The sequence below is a fragment of the Equus caballus genome, chromosome 10 (assembly GCF_041296265.1).
Source record: "Equus caballus isolate H_3958 breed thoroughbred chromosome 10, TB-T2T, whole genome shotgun sequence".
In the NCBI taxonomy this organism is placed as follows: Eukaryota; Metazoa; Chordata; class Mammalia; order Perissodactyla; family Equidae; genus Equus; species Equus caballus.
In genome coordinates, this window is record NC_091693.1 from 15,835,872 (window position 1) to 15,849,895 (window position 14,024).

Below are 14,024 nucleotides of genomic sequence, written 5' to 3' on the forward strand. Positions count from 1 at the left end.
GGGGCCTGCTCGCTCCCCGCCCCGGGGCCGCCGAGCGGCAGCCCGGGCTCAGTCACCGCCGCCACCGCCGCCGCGAACATGGAGCCCCCGGCCGCCCGGGCCGGGGCGCGCGGGGCCTCGCGGCTGCTGGCGCTCGCGCTCCTGCTGGGGGCGCCCTCAGGTACGGCTGGCGGAGAGCAGGGCGCGCCTGGGGGCGGCCCCGGGGCCCCCGGGGATGGATGGGGAAGGGGCTCTCACCGACCCCAGGGAGCCAGTCCTGGGGAGCCCAGGGAGGAGGGCTAGGGAGCATGGAGACCCCCCTCCCCGTGAGAAACCTGCGGACAGCCAGGCAGAGTTGCTGGGGATGCCACAGCAGTGGATCAGAGACCACCTGAGGAGTCCCAGCCTCCTCCCGGCTCGGAATCCTGGAGTGGGGGCCCCAGCCTCCTCCTCCCCCAGCCCCTGGAACCTGGGCCCCCTCCCCTGCCCCCTGGGACCCAGGGGTCCAGGCCTCCAGGGACCGGAGTGGCTTCCCCCAGGACACAGGAAACCAAAACCCCAGGACTCCCCCTGGAAGGTTCTCAAGATTTGAGAGGGTCAGGGACCCTCTGCCCAGAACGAGACTCCCCTGCGTTCAAGGGTTCTCCATCTAGATTCAGAGCCCAGACTCTGAAGAGCCCGCCTCCCTCAGGAAAGGGCTGGGGCACTGGCCCTGGGCAGTGACAGGGGAACAAAGTGTTTCCGAGTGACAGTGCCCCCTTCCCGGGGCCCCAGATAAATCCACACACCTGCGAGGTGGTGGGAGGGGAGGGGCCGGCAGCAGGGGGAACAGAGATGAGGAAGGCTGAAGAGGAGAGGAAAGATCTGTCTGCTGACTTTGCCGGCTGCTCCTCAGAGCCAGCCCCAGGCACCAGCGCGGCCCCACGCCCCCTCCCCTGGGACAAGCCTGGGCCAGAGATGGGTGCCTGGGAATCCAGGCCCCTGGTGTAAGCATGGCAAATAGTGGGTCCCCAGGGGCAGGGCTGGGCCAGGCTGGGCGGGGAAGAGAAGGGAGGTTCTAAGACTTGAGAGCTGATGCCCAGAGGGTAAGCGAGCACGGTTTCTCCATGAGAACGGATCTATCTGCCAGGATCCTGGGACAGGAGTCCAGGCTCCAGCCGCCAATTCCCCCAGGACCCGGGAGCCTAGGCCCCCAGCTCCCTTCTCCCTCAGGACCCAGGATCCAGGGCCTCGACCCCATCCCGTTCTAAGGTGACACACCTCACCCACTTCCCTCTCTATCAAAGAAGCAGAGGGGCCAAGGGGCGGGTAGGGGGCTCTGGCGCCAGGCCGGGCAGGTCTGAGCCAGCCTGTCCCTCCCACATTCCTACAACCTGCCCAGCCCTGTCCCCCCTCACCGCCCCCGCACACCCATCCTGCCTCAGCTGCAGGCCCAGCCGCAGCCCACACCCCAGCCCAGCCCCCGACTCATGGGAGAGAGACCCAGGGGCCGAGAGAGATGGAGACTGAGAGAGACAGGCTGCGAGAGACACGGAGAGAGGCAGAGGGTGTGGGACTGAGAGATGGAGACCCAGGGTGAGAGATGTGGGCAAAGACGGTGCCACGACGAGAGAGACTTTCATCCTACGTCACCCTGCCAGGCCCTGTGCAGGGTGCTGGAGGCGACGGAATGAGGCAGCCCTGGCCCTGCCCTTGAGAGGGGGGGTTGGTCTGGTGTGGAAAGCAAGGACAGGTGCAACTTTACGCCAGGAGGATTGAATGGAGGCCACGGACCCTGTGTGGCCCAAGGGAGGATCCCTTAGATCTGCAAGTGGAGGGAGAGATGGAGAGAAGTGCTCACAGGATCTGAAGCTCCCAGACGAGATGCAGAGATGAGAGATGGAGGGAGACAGGAGCAGGGTCTGAGGGAGGAGGGGCTGGGGACCTGAGCTCCTGGGTCTGAGGGAGGAGGGGCTGGGGCCTGAGCTCCTGGGTCTGAGGGAGGAGGGGCTGGGGGATAGACCACTGGGTCTGAGGGAGGAGGGGCTGGGGGATGGACCCCTGGGTCTGAGGGAGGAGGGGCTGGGGGATAGACCACTGGGTCTGAGGGAGGAGGGGCTGGGGGATGGACCCCTGGGTCTGAGGGAGGAGGGGCTGGGGGATAGACCACTGGGTCTGAGGGAGGAGGGGCTGGGCCTGGACCCCTGGGTCTGAGGGAGGAGGGGCTGGGACCTGGACTCCTGGGTCTGAGGGAGGAGGGGCTGGGGGATAGACCACTGGGTCTGAGGGAGGAGGGGCTGGGGGATGGACCCCTGGGTCTGAGGGAGGAGGGGCTGGGGCCTGGACCCCTGGGTCTGAGGGAGGAGGGGCTGGGGCCTGGACCCCTGGGTCTGAGGGAGGAGGGGCTGGGACCTGGACTCCTGGGTCTGAGGGAGGAGGGGCTGGGGGATAGACCACTGGGTCTGAGGGAGGAGGGGCTGGGGCCTGGACCCCTGGGTCTGAGGGAGGAGGGGCTGGGGGATGGATCCCTGGGTCTGAGGGAGGAGGGGCTGGAGCCTGGACTCCTGTGTCCTGGGGAAGGAGGGGGCCTGGAGCCAGGACTCCTGGGTCCTGGGGGAGGCGAGGCTCCATCTGGGGGCTCTCCCTATGGGTGGCAGGGAGAGAGAGCTCACTTGCTCTTCCGCAGGTGCCCAGGCTGAGGTGCAGGGGTCTGTGCCCTCCCTGGTGGAGGTGATGCGAGGGGAGTCTGCCACTCTGGACTGCACCCCCTTGGGGACCCAAGGCCATTTCGTGCTGGAATGGTTCCTGGTGAGTGCTGTGGGCTGGGCGGGTGGAGGGGGGCCTGGGAGTCAGGATGCAAACACTTCTTCCCTCATCAGAGCTGAAAGACCCTGAGAGTTCTCCCAGGCTGACTCTCCAGGGTCCCTTGGTGTCCGGGCACAGCTGAGACTAGAATGAAGAAATCTCTCTTCAGAGCACTGGCTTTTAAGAGAGAACATCCAGAGAAGGACACGAAGAAAGCAAGAGATCGGGGATCTAAAGAGAGACAGAGAAGAAGAGAAAATAAGCAGAGAGAGACAGGGCGGGAGAGGGAGACAGAGAGAGAGGAAGAGAGACGGGGACAGAGTGAGAGGGAGAAAGGGAAATGACAACAGGTAGGGCACAGGGGCAGGAGAGGGTGGAGAGAGGGACAGAGGGAGCAGAGAGAGGTGACAAGAGGAAAAGAGACAGACTCACAGAGCAGCAGAAAGAAAGGGACATGGAGAGAGACAGAGACACTGAGGAGGGTGGGCCGGGCAGCCACGAACTGAGGCCCTCCCCGCCCCGCAGGCCGACCGCTCTGGGGTCCGCCACCGCCTGGCCTCGGCCGAGGTACAGGGCTCTGAGCTCCAGGCCAGGGTGCATGACTCCCGGGGCCGCAGCCCCCCCTACCAGCTGGACTCCCGGGGACGCCTGGTGCTGACCAACGCCCAGGTGGGCGACGAGCGGGACTATGTGTGCGTGGTGCGGGCAGGGGCAGCGGGCACCACCGAGGCCACCACGCAGCTCCGAGTGTTTGGTGAGCATCCGAGGGCACCCCCGGAAGGGGCGGGCAGGTGAGAGCCCAGGGAAGGGGCTCCTGACAGTAACATCTCCCCCCTAGCAAAACCAGAGGCCACCGAGGTCATCCCCAACAAAGGGATACTGTCTGTGACGGATAACTTTGCCCAGGAGGTACCTCGGGACAGACCTTGATTCCAGGGTCCTGGGGGAGGAGGGGGCTGGGGGACCCAGAATCCTGGACCTAAGGAGGGAGGGGGCTGGGGGCCAGACTCCTGCATCCTGGAGGAGGAGCGACTGGGGTCCTGGGTTCTCAGTCTGAGCAGGGCCTGGGGTGTGGATTTCTGGGTCCTTGGGGAGTGGAGGGCTGGGAGCCCAGACCCCTGGATCTGAGTGGGGAGAGCGGCTGAGGGAGGCAGGGCCCCAGATTTCAGAGTCCTGGCTCAGAGCCCAGGGCCACGCCCATGTCCGCCTCAGATCGCCGTCTGCAACAGCCCCAACGGGAACCCGGCCCCCCAGATCACGTGGTATCGGGACGGGCAGCGCCTGGAGGTGCCCATGGAGGTGAACCCAGGTGAGTGGCACAAGAGCCCAGCACGATGTGGGGTGGGGTGGGGTGGTGGCGGCTGACTGACCGCCTCGTCCCTCTCCCAGAGGGCTACACGGCCACCCGCACGGTCCGGGAGGCCTCGGGCCTGCTGTCCCTCACCAGCACCCTCTACCTGCGGCCTGGCAAGGCTGACCGCGACGCCAGCTTCCACTGCTCCGTGCGCTACCGCCTGCCCGCCGGCCAGGAGGGCCACCTGGACAGCCCCAGCTTCCACCTCAGCCTGCACTGTGAGTCCACGCTGGCCTGGGGACCCCACCCCGGACTCCGAGCCAGCCTGTGGCCTCCCCCTCCCCCTGGCCCTCCGCTCCTTTACCTCGCACTGAAAGGTGTGCTGGCCACTCACCTCTGACCTCTGACCTCAAATAGTAACCCAAGCCCCATCCTGCTCTCTGACCCCCCTTGGCACCCTCAACCGCATGGAGTTTCAGGATTGTGTGCTCCACCCTCTCACACTGAATTGGGTCCCCAATTCACTGACCTGTCCCCCACACTGACCTCTGACCCTTGACCTGTCATCTCAGCTTATCTCAACCTCTGACCTCTGGCCCCTGACCTCAGAATAAGTGTGAACCTGAACCTTGAAAGATAGGACCTGTCCCCTTGAGCAGCCACAGCCCTGCCCTCTGCTGCGGTGCTGGCCTCTCTCGCTTCATCCAGCCCTGCCTTCACCTTTGACCTGACCTGCCCTTGACCCTGATCGAGCGTCTGCCCTGACCTGGCCCCCCTTGTTCTTAGATCCCACGGAGCACGTGCACTTCTGGGTGGGCAGCCCGTCCACCGCGGAGGGCTGGGTCCGCGAGGGGGAGTCTGTCCAGCTGTTCTGCCGGGGGGACGGCAGCCCCAGCCCGGAGTACACGTTCTTCCGCCTGCAGGTGACTCACCCCTGACCCCTGTGCCATAGTGACCTGCACCAGCTTCTGACCTTTCATTTGGGTGGTGGCTGGCTTAGCTGACTGGTGACTCAGGAGCTAATGGGGCCTCTGACCCCTGACTTGAGGGGGTCCTGACTTGGCACCTGACATAGGTGACCCTCTGCCCCTTACTGGAGTGGGCTCTGACCTCGCATGACACTAGCCTGGTGACCCCTAACCTCCCAAGACGCCTGACTCTGCCCCAGGGGGCCCCTGACCTAGCATGACCCCACGGGCCCAGGGCGGCTCCTGAACTGGGTTCCTCATCCCTGGTCACACAGGACAAGCAGGAGGATGTGCTGAAAACAGATCTGGAGGGGAACTTGACCCTGGACGGGGTGCAGCGGGCCCACAGCGGGACCTACGGCTGCAGGGTGGAGGACTACGATGCAGCCGAGGACGCGGAGCTCTCCCAGACCCTGGAGCTGCGCGTGGCCTGTGAGCGCCCCGGGAGAACGGGAGGGGCCCCCCCATGACCAGCTCTATGCTCTCTGCCTTCCCTCCGGGCCCCTGCCCCAGCCCCCTCCAATCTGCCACACCAGGCAGCCTGAGAGCTCTTTCCAGTGCAAAAACCTGACCTCCCCCTGCTCAGAACCTGCCATGGCTCCCCAGTGCCCTCGGGAGAAAGCCTAACCACAGCCTTCAAGGCCCACCTGGCCTGCTTCACCTCTGACTGACCTTTCTCCCCGCCAAGGCACTCTCCTCATTCCTATGATAACCCCCCAACCTCTCTCCCATCCGTTTCTAACTAATCTCTTGGGGGCCTGTTTGCCAAGAAGCCGCCTCAGTTTGCTGGCACCTGAACCCTGTGCCAAGGCTCTGGTCCTCCTCAGCACTGCTTATGCCTCCCTTCCTGGGGCTTGACCCTGTGCCAGACGTGGGGGACACGTCTGTGAACAAGACAGCACAGTCCCCGCCTTCAGAGAGCTCCCTGTCCAGTAGGCGAGGAGGATGCTAAGGAAGACTCAGGAGCAAGCCCGCGTCCACAGGGACTAAGGCAGAGGATAAGGAGGGGGCCAGGAGTGGGGATTATTCAAGATGGGGACGTTGCAGGCTGCATCCCCGGGAGGCAGATTCTGAGTCTTTGATCTGCAGGCAGGATGTTTATGGGGATGGCCTTGGATCCTCAGCTTTGGGGGGCGGGGAGGTGGAGGAAGCAGGATTGGGTGGAGAGAAGCTGGGCTGCCATCTAAAGAAGGCCTCAGTTGGCCCCACGGGGCACTCAGAAGCCGGGGTGCCTCCAGCTCAACCAGTCACTGGAGGTTGGGCTGCCTGAGGAAGGGGGTGTGACCTTGAGCGAGGGACTCTCTGCAGCTGAGGCCGTTCCGGAGAGGACCGACAGCTGAGGGCCGACAGCTGCCATCCTTCTCAACAGCTGGGGAAATAAATCCTCTGGTGCTGAAGGGGAAATCCGAGTGTCCACACTAGGGCATCAGAGAGGCCGCTCGGAGAAGGGGAGATTTGAGTGGCAAACCACAGAGTGGAATCTGGATTCGAAGAGCGGGATGAAGAGCATTTTGGGCAGGGGGAACAGCACGTGCAAAGGCCCTGAGGCAGGGCCCAATGTGGCACACTAGAGAAAAACAGCAAGAGGATGGGGTGGCTGGAGCTTAGGGGACAAGCGAGGAGGATGGGAGATGAGGTTGAAGAGGTAGACAGGGGTCAGACCAGGCAGGATTTTTGGCTTTGTCGAGGAGTTTGGCTTTATGCCAAGGGTCCTGGGAACCACTGCCCGATTTTATGCAGAGGTAAGGGTTGATCAGTGTGTGCTTTAAAAGCATCCCTCTGGCTGCTCAGCGGAGGATGGACTGGAGAGGACAAGAGTCCTGCCCCGCAGGGAGACCGGTGAGGCAACTGCAGTGGTCCGGGCGGTCCTACCCGGGGTTCAGAGATGGAGAGCAGTGGGAAGATCCATTTGGGGGGCAGAGCAGATAAAGACTTGATGGAAGGATGGAGAGGGGGAGGAGGAGGGGGCAAGGGTTTGGGTGGTTAAGTCGGAGAAGGAACACCTCGTACCTCCAGGGTCCTGCATGAACCTTAGGCCCCGATGCCAGCCCTGGCGTAAGGTGGTCGAGGTGGCCGTGCGTTTTGGAGTTCGACTCCTAGATTCGCGGTCAGGATTTGGCCTGGATGCGAGAGTGGCGTGTGGCGGAGATGGAGAGCGAGGAGGAACCCTTGGCGTTCTCTGCTTATGATCATCCATTCATGTCTGCAGCCCGGGAGAGCTCCTAACCAAGTGGGTGAGGGTCCGGGGAAGGTGACGGCCTCTCCCCCCACCCCACAGACCTGGACCCCCTCGAGCTCAGCACCGGGGAGGAGCTCTCCGTACACCTGAACAGCAGCACGGCTGTCAACTGCTCCGTGCAAGGCCTGCCCGCCCCAGCCCTCCGCTGGACCAAGGTGAGATGAAGGGAGCCCCAGCCCTGGGCCCCCCTCCCTTCTGTCACCCCCTACCCTTCTCTCACAGCCCGCCTCACCTCCAGGACTCCATACCCCTGGGGAACGGCCCTACGCTCTCGCTCAGCAAAATCACCTTCGATTCGGCTGGCACCTACTTCTGTGAGGCCTCCATGCCCAGGGTTCCCCTCCTCAGTCGCACCCGGAGCTTCAAGCTGCTGGTTGAAGGTTCGAGGGCGGGGCGGGGGTGGAAGGGGACAGTGGGGGCAGGCGGCCAGGACACAGGGACGGTCCATGGCTGGTCCCTCTGTCTTCCACTCTGTTCCTCTCCATTCTCTGTCTCCCTCTCTTCCCACCCCGCCACCCGCAGGGCCACCAGAGGTAAAGCCGGAGGAGACGCAGCCCCAGGCAAAGGGCAGCTGGAGGGAAGGAGATGAAGTCAGGCTGGTCTGCTTTGCCCGCGGCTTCCCAGAGCCCAAGCTCAGCTGGAGCCAGTTGGGTGGCAGTGTAAGGGACCCCTCCCCCTCCACCCCGAACCCTCTGGGAGCAACCCAGGCACCCTCCCCAAACCTGTTCCCTCACCCATCCAAGCACTGTGTCCCCTCCACTTCCTGGGGCACTGGACATTTTCACCTCTGCCCTCACCCCCAGCCCTTGGTCCCATGGGCCTGGCCTGACCCGAGCCTCCACAGCCAGCAGAGCCGGCCCCTGGAGGGCAAGGCTGGGTGAGCAGCTCTCTGACACTGAAGGTGACCAGTGCCCTGAGCCGAGACGGCGTCTCCTGTGAGGCCTCCAACCCCCACGGGAACGCGCGCCACGTCTTCCACTTTGGCGCTGGTGAGTAACCGCGGCGGAGGGTTGGGACCCGGGCGTGGGGCAGACAGCGCCACTGGCTGACCACCCCCTCCCCCTCCGTCCTGCCCCTGCAGTGGCCCCCCAGACCGCCCAGGCTGGAGTGGCTGTCATGGCCGTGGCCATCAGCGTGGGCCTCCTGCTCCTCGTTGTCGCTGCCTTCTACTGCATGAGACGCAAGGGCCGCCCTGGCTGCTGCCGGCGCGGGGAGAAGGGGGCTCCGTGAGTGGCCTGCCACCTTGGAACTGACCTCTGTAACCATCCCTGTGTCTGATGCTGACCAGCCTCAACCCCAAACCCAGCCCGTGACCAACCTCAGTGGCATCCTGGCACTGACCCCAAACCCAACCACTTCCCCAACCCAACCCCATCACCAAGGGAAATGCAGTTCCATCTTCCACCTCAGCCCTGATGCGTAACCGTCCCCTCTGCCATCCTCATCCTCACTTGATCCCCACCCGATCCTTGAACATCCCCAGACCCACCCGCAAGTCCAACTTAACCCCATTTGTACCCCCAATCTCCCCTCCAACCCCAATCTCACCCTCATCCCCAACTCCATCTCCAGTTCCAACACTACTCCCATCCCCAACCCCAAACCCAGTCCGTAACCACCTCACACCTGTCCCCATCGAACCTCTACAATGCTACTGTATCCCCATCCTCGACGCCAACGTAACCGGCCCCTCTCCAACCCTAACCTCACCCCAAACTCCAGCCTCTCCCCCAACCCCATCCCCAACTCCAACCCGGAACCAGCACCAACCCAGCTTCAACACAGCCCCAGCCCCAAGGCCCCTCCGACCCCAGTTCCTAACTCCGAACCCAGCCCCCTCTCACCTTGTCTCCAACCCAGCCACGTGGCCACCCTCAGCTCCAATCCATAGCCACCCCCAAACCCATCCTCAAAACCGACCCCAGCTGGGGTACCACCCCGACTCCAACAGCATCTTCAACCCTAGCCCCACCCCACCCCTAACCTCAATGCCGTCACCACGCCCCCAGCCCCAATCCACTCCCAACCCGTTCCCACCCGTGCTCCAAGCCCATCCCCTCTAGCACGACGCCATTCCCAGGTCCTTCCCCGGTCAGCCGTGACTCCCTCTGACAGGCTGCTTCCTCTCGCCAGGCCACCTGGGGAGCCAGAGCTGAGCCACTCGGGGTCCGAGCGGCCGGAGCAGACGGGCCTTCTCCTGGGAAGTGCCTCTGGAGGGGCCAGGCGTGGCAGTGGCGGCTTTAGAGATGAGGTGGGTGAGGGCCTGGGCACCTGGGGAGAGGGGGCCTGCTGGGGGTGGAACAGCCTCCGTGGGCATGGGCTGAGCACCTCATCTTCTCTGCAGTGCTGAGCCCGAGGCCCTCCAAGAGGCAGTCCCTGGACCTAACCTGGAGTTGCTCACGGGCATCAGAGAACCAGCCCTGCTCACGCCTGCCCCCGCCTTCCCGGCCTTCCTTCTTGGGCCCTCCCTTCCTTCCTCTGCAGGCTGGGCAGGGACCGACAGCGGCCAGCTCCGAGGCTGCTGAGAGGGAGGGAGGGCAGCTGGGTGGGAGGGGACCTTCCTTCAGAGAGGGTGACTCTCCCAGGCCCCAGAATAGCTCCTGGACTGAAGCCCAGGGCCCAGCCTGGGACGAGGCTCCGAGGGTCGGCTGGCCAGGGCTATTTTTACCTCCTGCCTCCATTGCTGGTCCCCCCACCTGACGTCCTGCTGCATAGTCTGACACTGGATCCCCACCCCCACCCCCGCGCCATCATCTGTGGACACTGGAGTCTGGAATAAATGCCGTCTGTCACGTGGACACCATCCTGTGGCCAGAGCCGCCTCTGGGGGATGAAAGGGGGCGGGGGCACAGGTGATGCTCGCCCCCCCCAACTGTCCTCCTCCCACTCCCTTGCAAGACCCGGGAGACTCTGATGTCATGGAGAAAGAAATAAGAGAGAGCAGAGGGTAATTCAGCTGGCCAAGGGTAGAAGAGAGAGATGCCAGGGGTCCAGAGTGCTCTGAGCCTGGCCCCTGAGGACTATGGCTGGCTCGGTGGGGGGTGGGGTGCTGTCCCCTTAAATAAAAGTTCCCAGTCTCTTGCCAGAGCCCCAGAGGGAATTGAAGCTGCCAGAGGAAAAGTTCTCTCTGAGCTGTAGGGTGGCTGGAATTAGGAATGGAGCCGCTCCCTCTGGGGACGACATGGTTCCTGCAGCTGAGGACTCCCTGGGGAAGGAGGGGTGGCTTGGAGGACCCCAGATGAAGGGGCCCGGGGCAGAGAAGAGACAGCGAGGCCAGCTAGAGAGACTTACGGAGGCAGAGGAAGAGAGATGGGGAGAAGGATGGAAAGATGTAGGAGGAGGAACGAGGGATGGACTGGAAGAAGCTCAGAGAGGAGCCAGAGCCCTAGAGAGAGACAGGCAGAGACAGATTTGGGGAGAGAAAGGCAGAGACAGACAGACAGAGACAAACCCACAGAAAGAGCTGAGATTCAGAGAAAGAACGACGGAAAGGGAGAAAAATTGTTGAAAGCAGCTCACGAGCGGTGGGAGGCGGGCACGAGTGGCCTTGGCCAAGTGTCATCACCTTCCTGAGCCCATCAGATGGAGATAAGTCCCACTTGGCCCCGTGGAGGGCTGGCGTGAGGCGTGGGCGCCACCGTCCCCGTGCAATGCACGCACGCAGAGGGCTCTGCACTCGGACATCCCTCATCTCAGGCACATGACTGCCTCTCCGTCCTCAGTTTGCTCAGCCACACGATGGACAAAGTGGGATCTGTCGCCGTGGGAAATTGGCGAGATGCTGTGGGAGCATCCTTGTAGGCGACCGAGCAGCAGGCCCAGAGGCCCTGGAACAGGAGAGCTCGCCGGCCGGGTTATTGAATTAGCTTAAAACAAAAGAGAGACGCAAAAGAGATGGGGCAGGTTAACACAGATCGGGGCACAAGAGATCAAAGGTCCCTGCCACCTGAGTTCTGGGGTACGCGTGCCTCCCATGTCCCATCGCTCAGCATGGCGTGGTTTCCACGCCCAGAGTGGATGTAAGCTGGGGGCTTCTGCAGCCGGAAGGCGCCCAGGGCCACTAGGGGCCAAAGACGCCCAGCTGAGACGATAGCTGGCTGATAACCTGCTTGGCCGCTGCAGCTTTTATCACGTGACTTGGGCACAGGACTCGTGGAACAGAGCGGAGTCCCCGACACCCCACGGAAGCATCTTAAGGACACGTGGATACTTGGAGCTTACTCGATCTTTCCATCCCTCCCATCTGTGTTCAGCTCCCATTCTTAACAGGTCTAACAGGCCTCATGCGTTGCGTCTTCATATCCATCCTTCGTTTCATCTCCCTGTCTCCATATCTGTGGGGCTTTCTTGTTTTCTAGAAGGCAGAACTGAATATTCTTTTATGAAAACACAGCAGAGGCGCCCAGAGGATCATAGGGGGTTGGGAGTATGTGATGAGATAACCGTGGAAAGCATTTAGGACAAAGCCTGGCTCAGAGGATGTGCTCGGTTCACGCTGACGATTATTATTATTTTCCAAGGGAAGGGGAGGGACAGAGAGAAAAGCAAAATAGGGCCCCTTGGTCCAGGGAAGGGACCAGGTGGAGAGAGAGCCCACTCAAAGGGCAGACATTGGTGAGAGGGCATCTGCGGAGCCTGAGGGGGAATAAACAGATGTCTGGGAGTAAGAGAGGAGGGGTACACTGCCCAGCACCTCGTCCCGAGTTAATGAGGGGAGGGTCCTGGCCCGCCTCCCAGGAGGGCATACGTTTGCATGAGGTCCCTCATCTGCATGGCATCCCAGGCAATTTGCATACAGCTGGCAGCCTGCGCCCTCAGTCTGACCCCTCCTTCCACCTTGGCCAAGGGTCTGGGGAAGGCGGAATGGGATGGGGTGATGAACCACAGGATTTGGGCCTCCAGGAAGGAAAGGCAAGTTTGGAGTAGATTCAGCCTGTTCATCAACCTTCTGTGGCTCCCTGTTGCTCTCGGGAGCATGAGCCCCCCTTCTTCTGGCATCCGGGGCCTTCTGAGATATGACCCTTCACAGACCCCACTGCTCCCTCGCTCACACGGGCCCCCACCTTGTGCTGCGATGACTTTACTGTTCCCCTCACCTGGAATGTCCTTCCCCATGTCCCCCACTGTAACAAAGCTTGCCTGTCCTTCCAAGCCTGGGCATCTTGAAGGATTCTGAAATTTTTCACACCCTTTTGCCTGCTCTTGAAACTTCACAGGCATCCATGCCTCTTCTGAACTCATAGAGTTTATCAGCAAGGATGTGTTTGGTTGCAAATGACAAAAAAAACCAAAGTCCAAAATTTGTGTAAGTGCAAAGGGAAAATTATTCACTCGTATAACCTGGAAGTTCAAGGGCTGACTACCTTCAGGCATAGCTGGATCTAGGAGCTCAAAGAGTCTCATCGAAAAGCTGTCCTCTCCTCTTTCTCAGCTCTGCTGTCCTCCATGCACAGGCAGGATCTTTTGTCTCGCGTGCCACCATAGTGCCAGATTTCTACCCTTGTAGCTTAGCAACCCCCATCAAGAGAGGGTGTCCCTTTCCTGTTAGTTCAAGCAGAAGGCTCAGGGCCAATTCTCCCACCCCCATTCCTGAAACAATCCCTGCGGCCAGGGGATCAAATGCTGTGATTGGCCGGGAGTGGGTCAGGTTCACTGTGAGCCACAGGCACTGAGAATAAGTTTCCCCAGAGGAAATCTGAGGGCTTGCTGCTGGAAGAAGGGAAATAGGTTGCTGGACAGGTAAAATTCTCGGCATCAACTCCTGTGGCCCTGTGCCCCTTCCTGCTGGTGGCTATGGCTCTTCAGTGAAGTGCCACCTCTGGCACTCCTTGACACTGGAAGTCCAGGCATGGGACCCACCCAGTCCTTTGTCAAAAAACACGGCAGCGCTCAGCCTTAAGTGTGTCTGGGGGCGTGAAACTCCAGCCTACCCTCCTGAGACTTCTCTCCTGGGCTCGCCTGTGCGCACAGAGAACAGCCAGGAGAGCTGAGCCCATTCACTGACAGGCCGGGAGAAGAATGGGTGCCAGGGGGCCTTCCTGGAAGAAGGCTCCCTGGGGACTGGTTATTTTGCACAAAGAAGAAATGGGGGGCGGGGCCAGAATTTTACAAAGCAAGTTAGTAGCAAAGCTGGCATGAAACCCCAGCGATCCTGGCCCTAGACCGGGGAGAGAAGGACAGAGAGATCTAGAGCGCATTCATTATGCACCTGTTTGTCCAGCCCGCATCGTCCCAAGCTGTGCCAAGCCCGAGATATGGGTTATCTGGAGGTCCCAGCCTGTGACTTCTGGCTGGGTAGCTTGCGGGCAAATAACCACTTCCGGCTCAGCGTAGGCTGCAGCGAAATGAGATCATGACAGCGTCCCCTTCGTGAGATTCTTGTGATGAGTTAACTGAGAGAAGTCAGTCCGTTCTGGATCTGCCATTTCGTAAGACATTTATTAACAGTGTTGTTACCAAGACATGCATGCGGGTCAATAAGAGTCTCCCCTCCTTCAGACCTTGCCCTTCTGGAAAGGAAAGCTCAGGGGTACGGCAGGTGGGGCGGGAGGGCAAGTCTAGGGGGTCCTCTGGCTAGGGCAAGAGTGTCTGCCCCAGCTGATCAGCCCGGCGCCTCCGTGCCCCAGAGGACCGGGAACGGAGGGGCTCCAGGCGCTCGGTGGCATCCCTGCCTCGACCCCCCGGCGTCCCGCCCTCACCCCGCCACGCGGGCGGCCTCCCCAGCTCCCCCGCGCAGGCCGCCCGAGGAATGCGAAGAGGT

General features: G+C 61.9%; 1 protein-coding gene across 3 annotated transcripts; it reads left to right on the forward strand.

Moving 5' to 3' along the window:
* Positions 1-10,067, forward strand: BCAM (basal cell adhesion molecule). 3 transcript variants are annotated; one of them, XM_023649872.2, is made up of 15 exons: positions 1-160; positions 2,645-2,766; positions 3,289-3,517; positions 3,602-3,672; positions 3,976-4,072; positions 4,153-4,335; positions 4,844-4,980; positions 5,301-5,457; positions 7,304-7,419; positions 7,503-7,644; positions 7,787-7,923; positions 8,109-8,253; positions 8,346-8,490; positions 9,398-9,515; positions 9,609-10,067. In XM_023649872.2, exons 1-15 carry the CDS (start codon positions 79-81, stop codon positions 9,612-9,614), a joined length of 1,887 nt encoding a protein of 628 aa, XP_023505640.2. In that variant the 5' UTR covers positions 1-78; the 3' UTR covers positions 9,615-10,067. The 3 variants fall into 3 exon arrangements, with proteins under 3 accessions (XP_023505640.2, XP_070079101.1, XP_023505641.2); XM_023649873.2 differs by lacking the exon at positions 1-160 and adding an exon at positions 1,039-1,230; XM_070223000.1 differs by lacking the exon at positions 4,153-4,335 and having other exon boundaries at positions 5-160.
* The last annotated feature ends 3,957 nt before the right edge of the window (positions 10,068-14,024 follow it).

What these genes read in the sequence shown, in the direction of transcription:
- BCAM (XM_023649872.2), top strand. Translation starts at nt 79, where the DNA reads ATGGAGCCCCCGGCCGCCCGGGCCGGGGCGCGCGGGGCCTCGCGGCTG. An exon ending in GCCCATGGAGGTGAACCCAG is followed by an intron (nt 4,073 to 4,152) that starts GTGAGTGGCACA and finishes TCCCTCTCCCAG; the next exon opens with AGGGCTACACGGCCACCCGC. An exon ending in CTTCAAGCTGCTGGTTGAAG is followed by an intron (nt 7,645 to 7,786) that starts GTTCGAGGGCGG and finishes CGCCACCCGCAG; the next exon opens with GGCCACCAGAGGTAAAGCCG.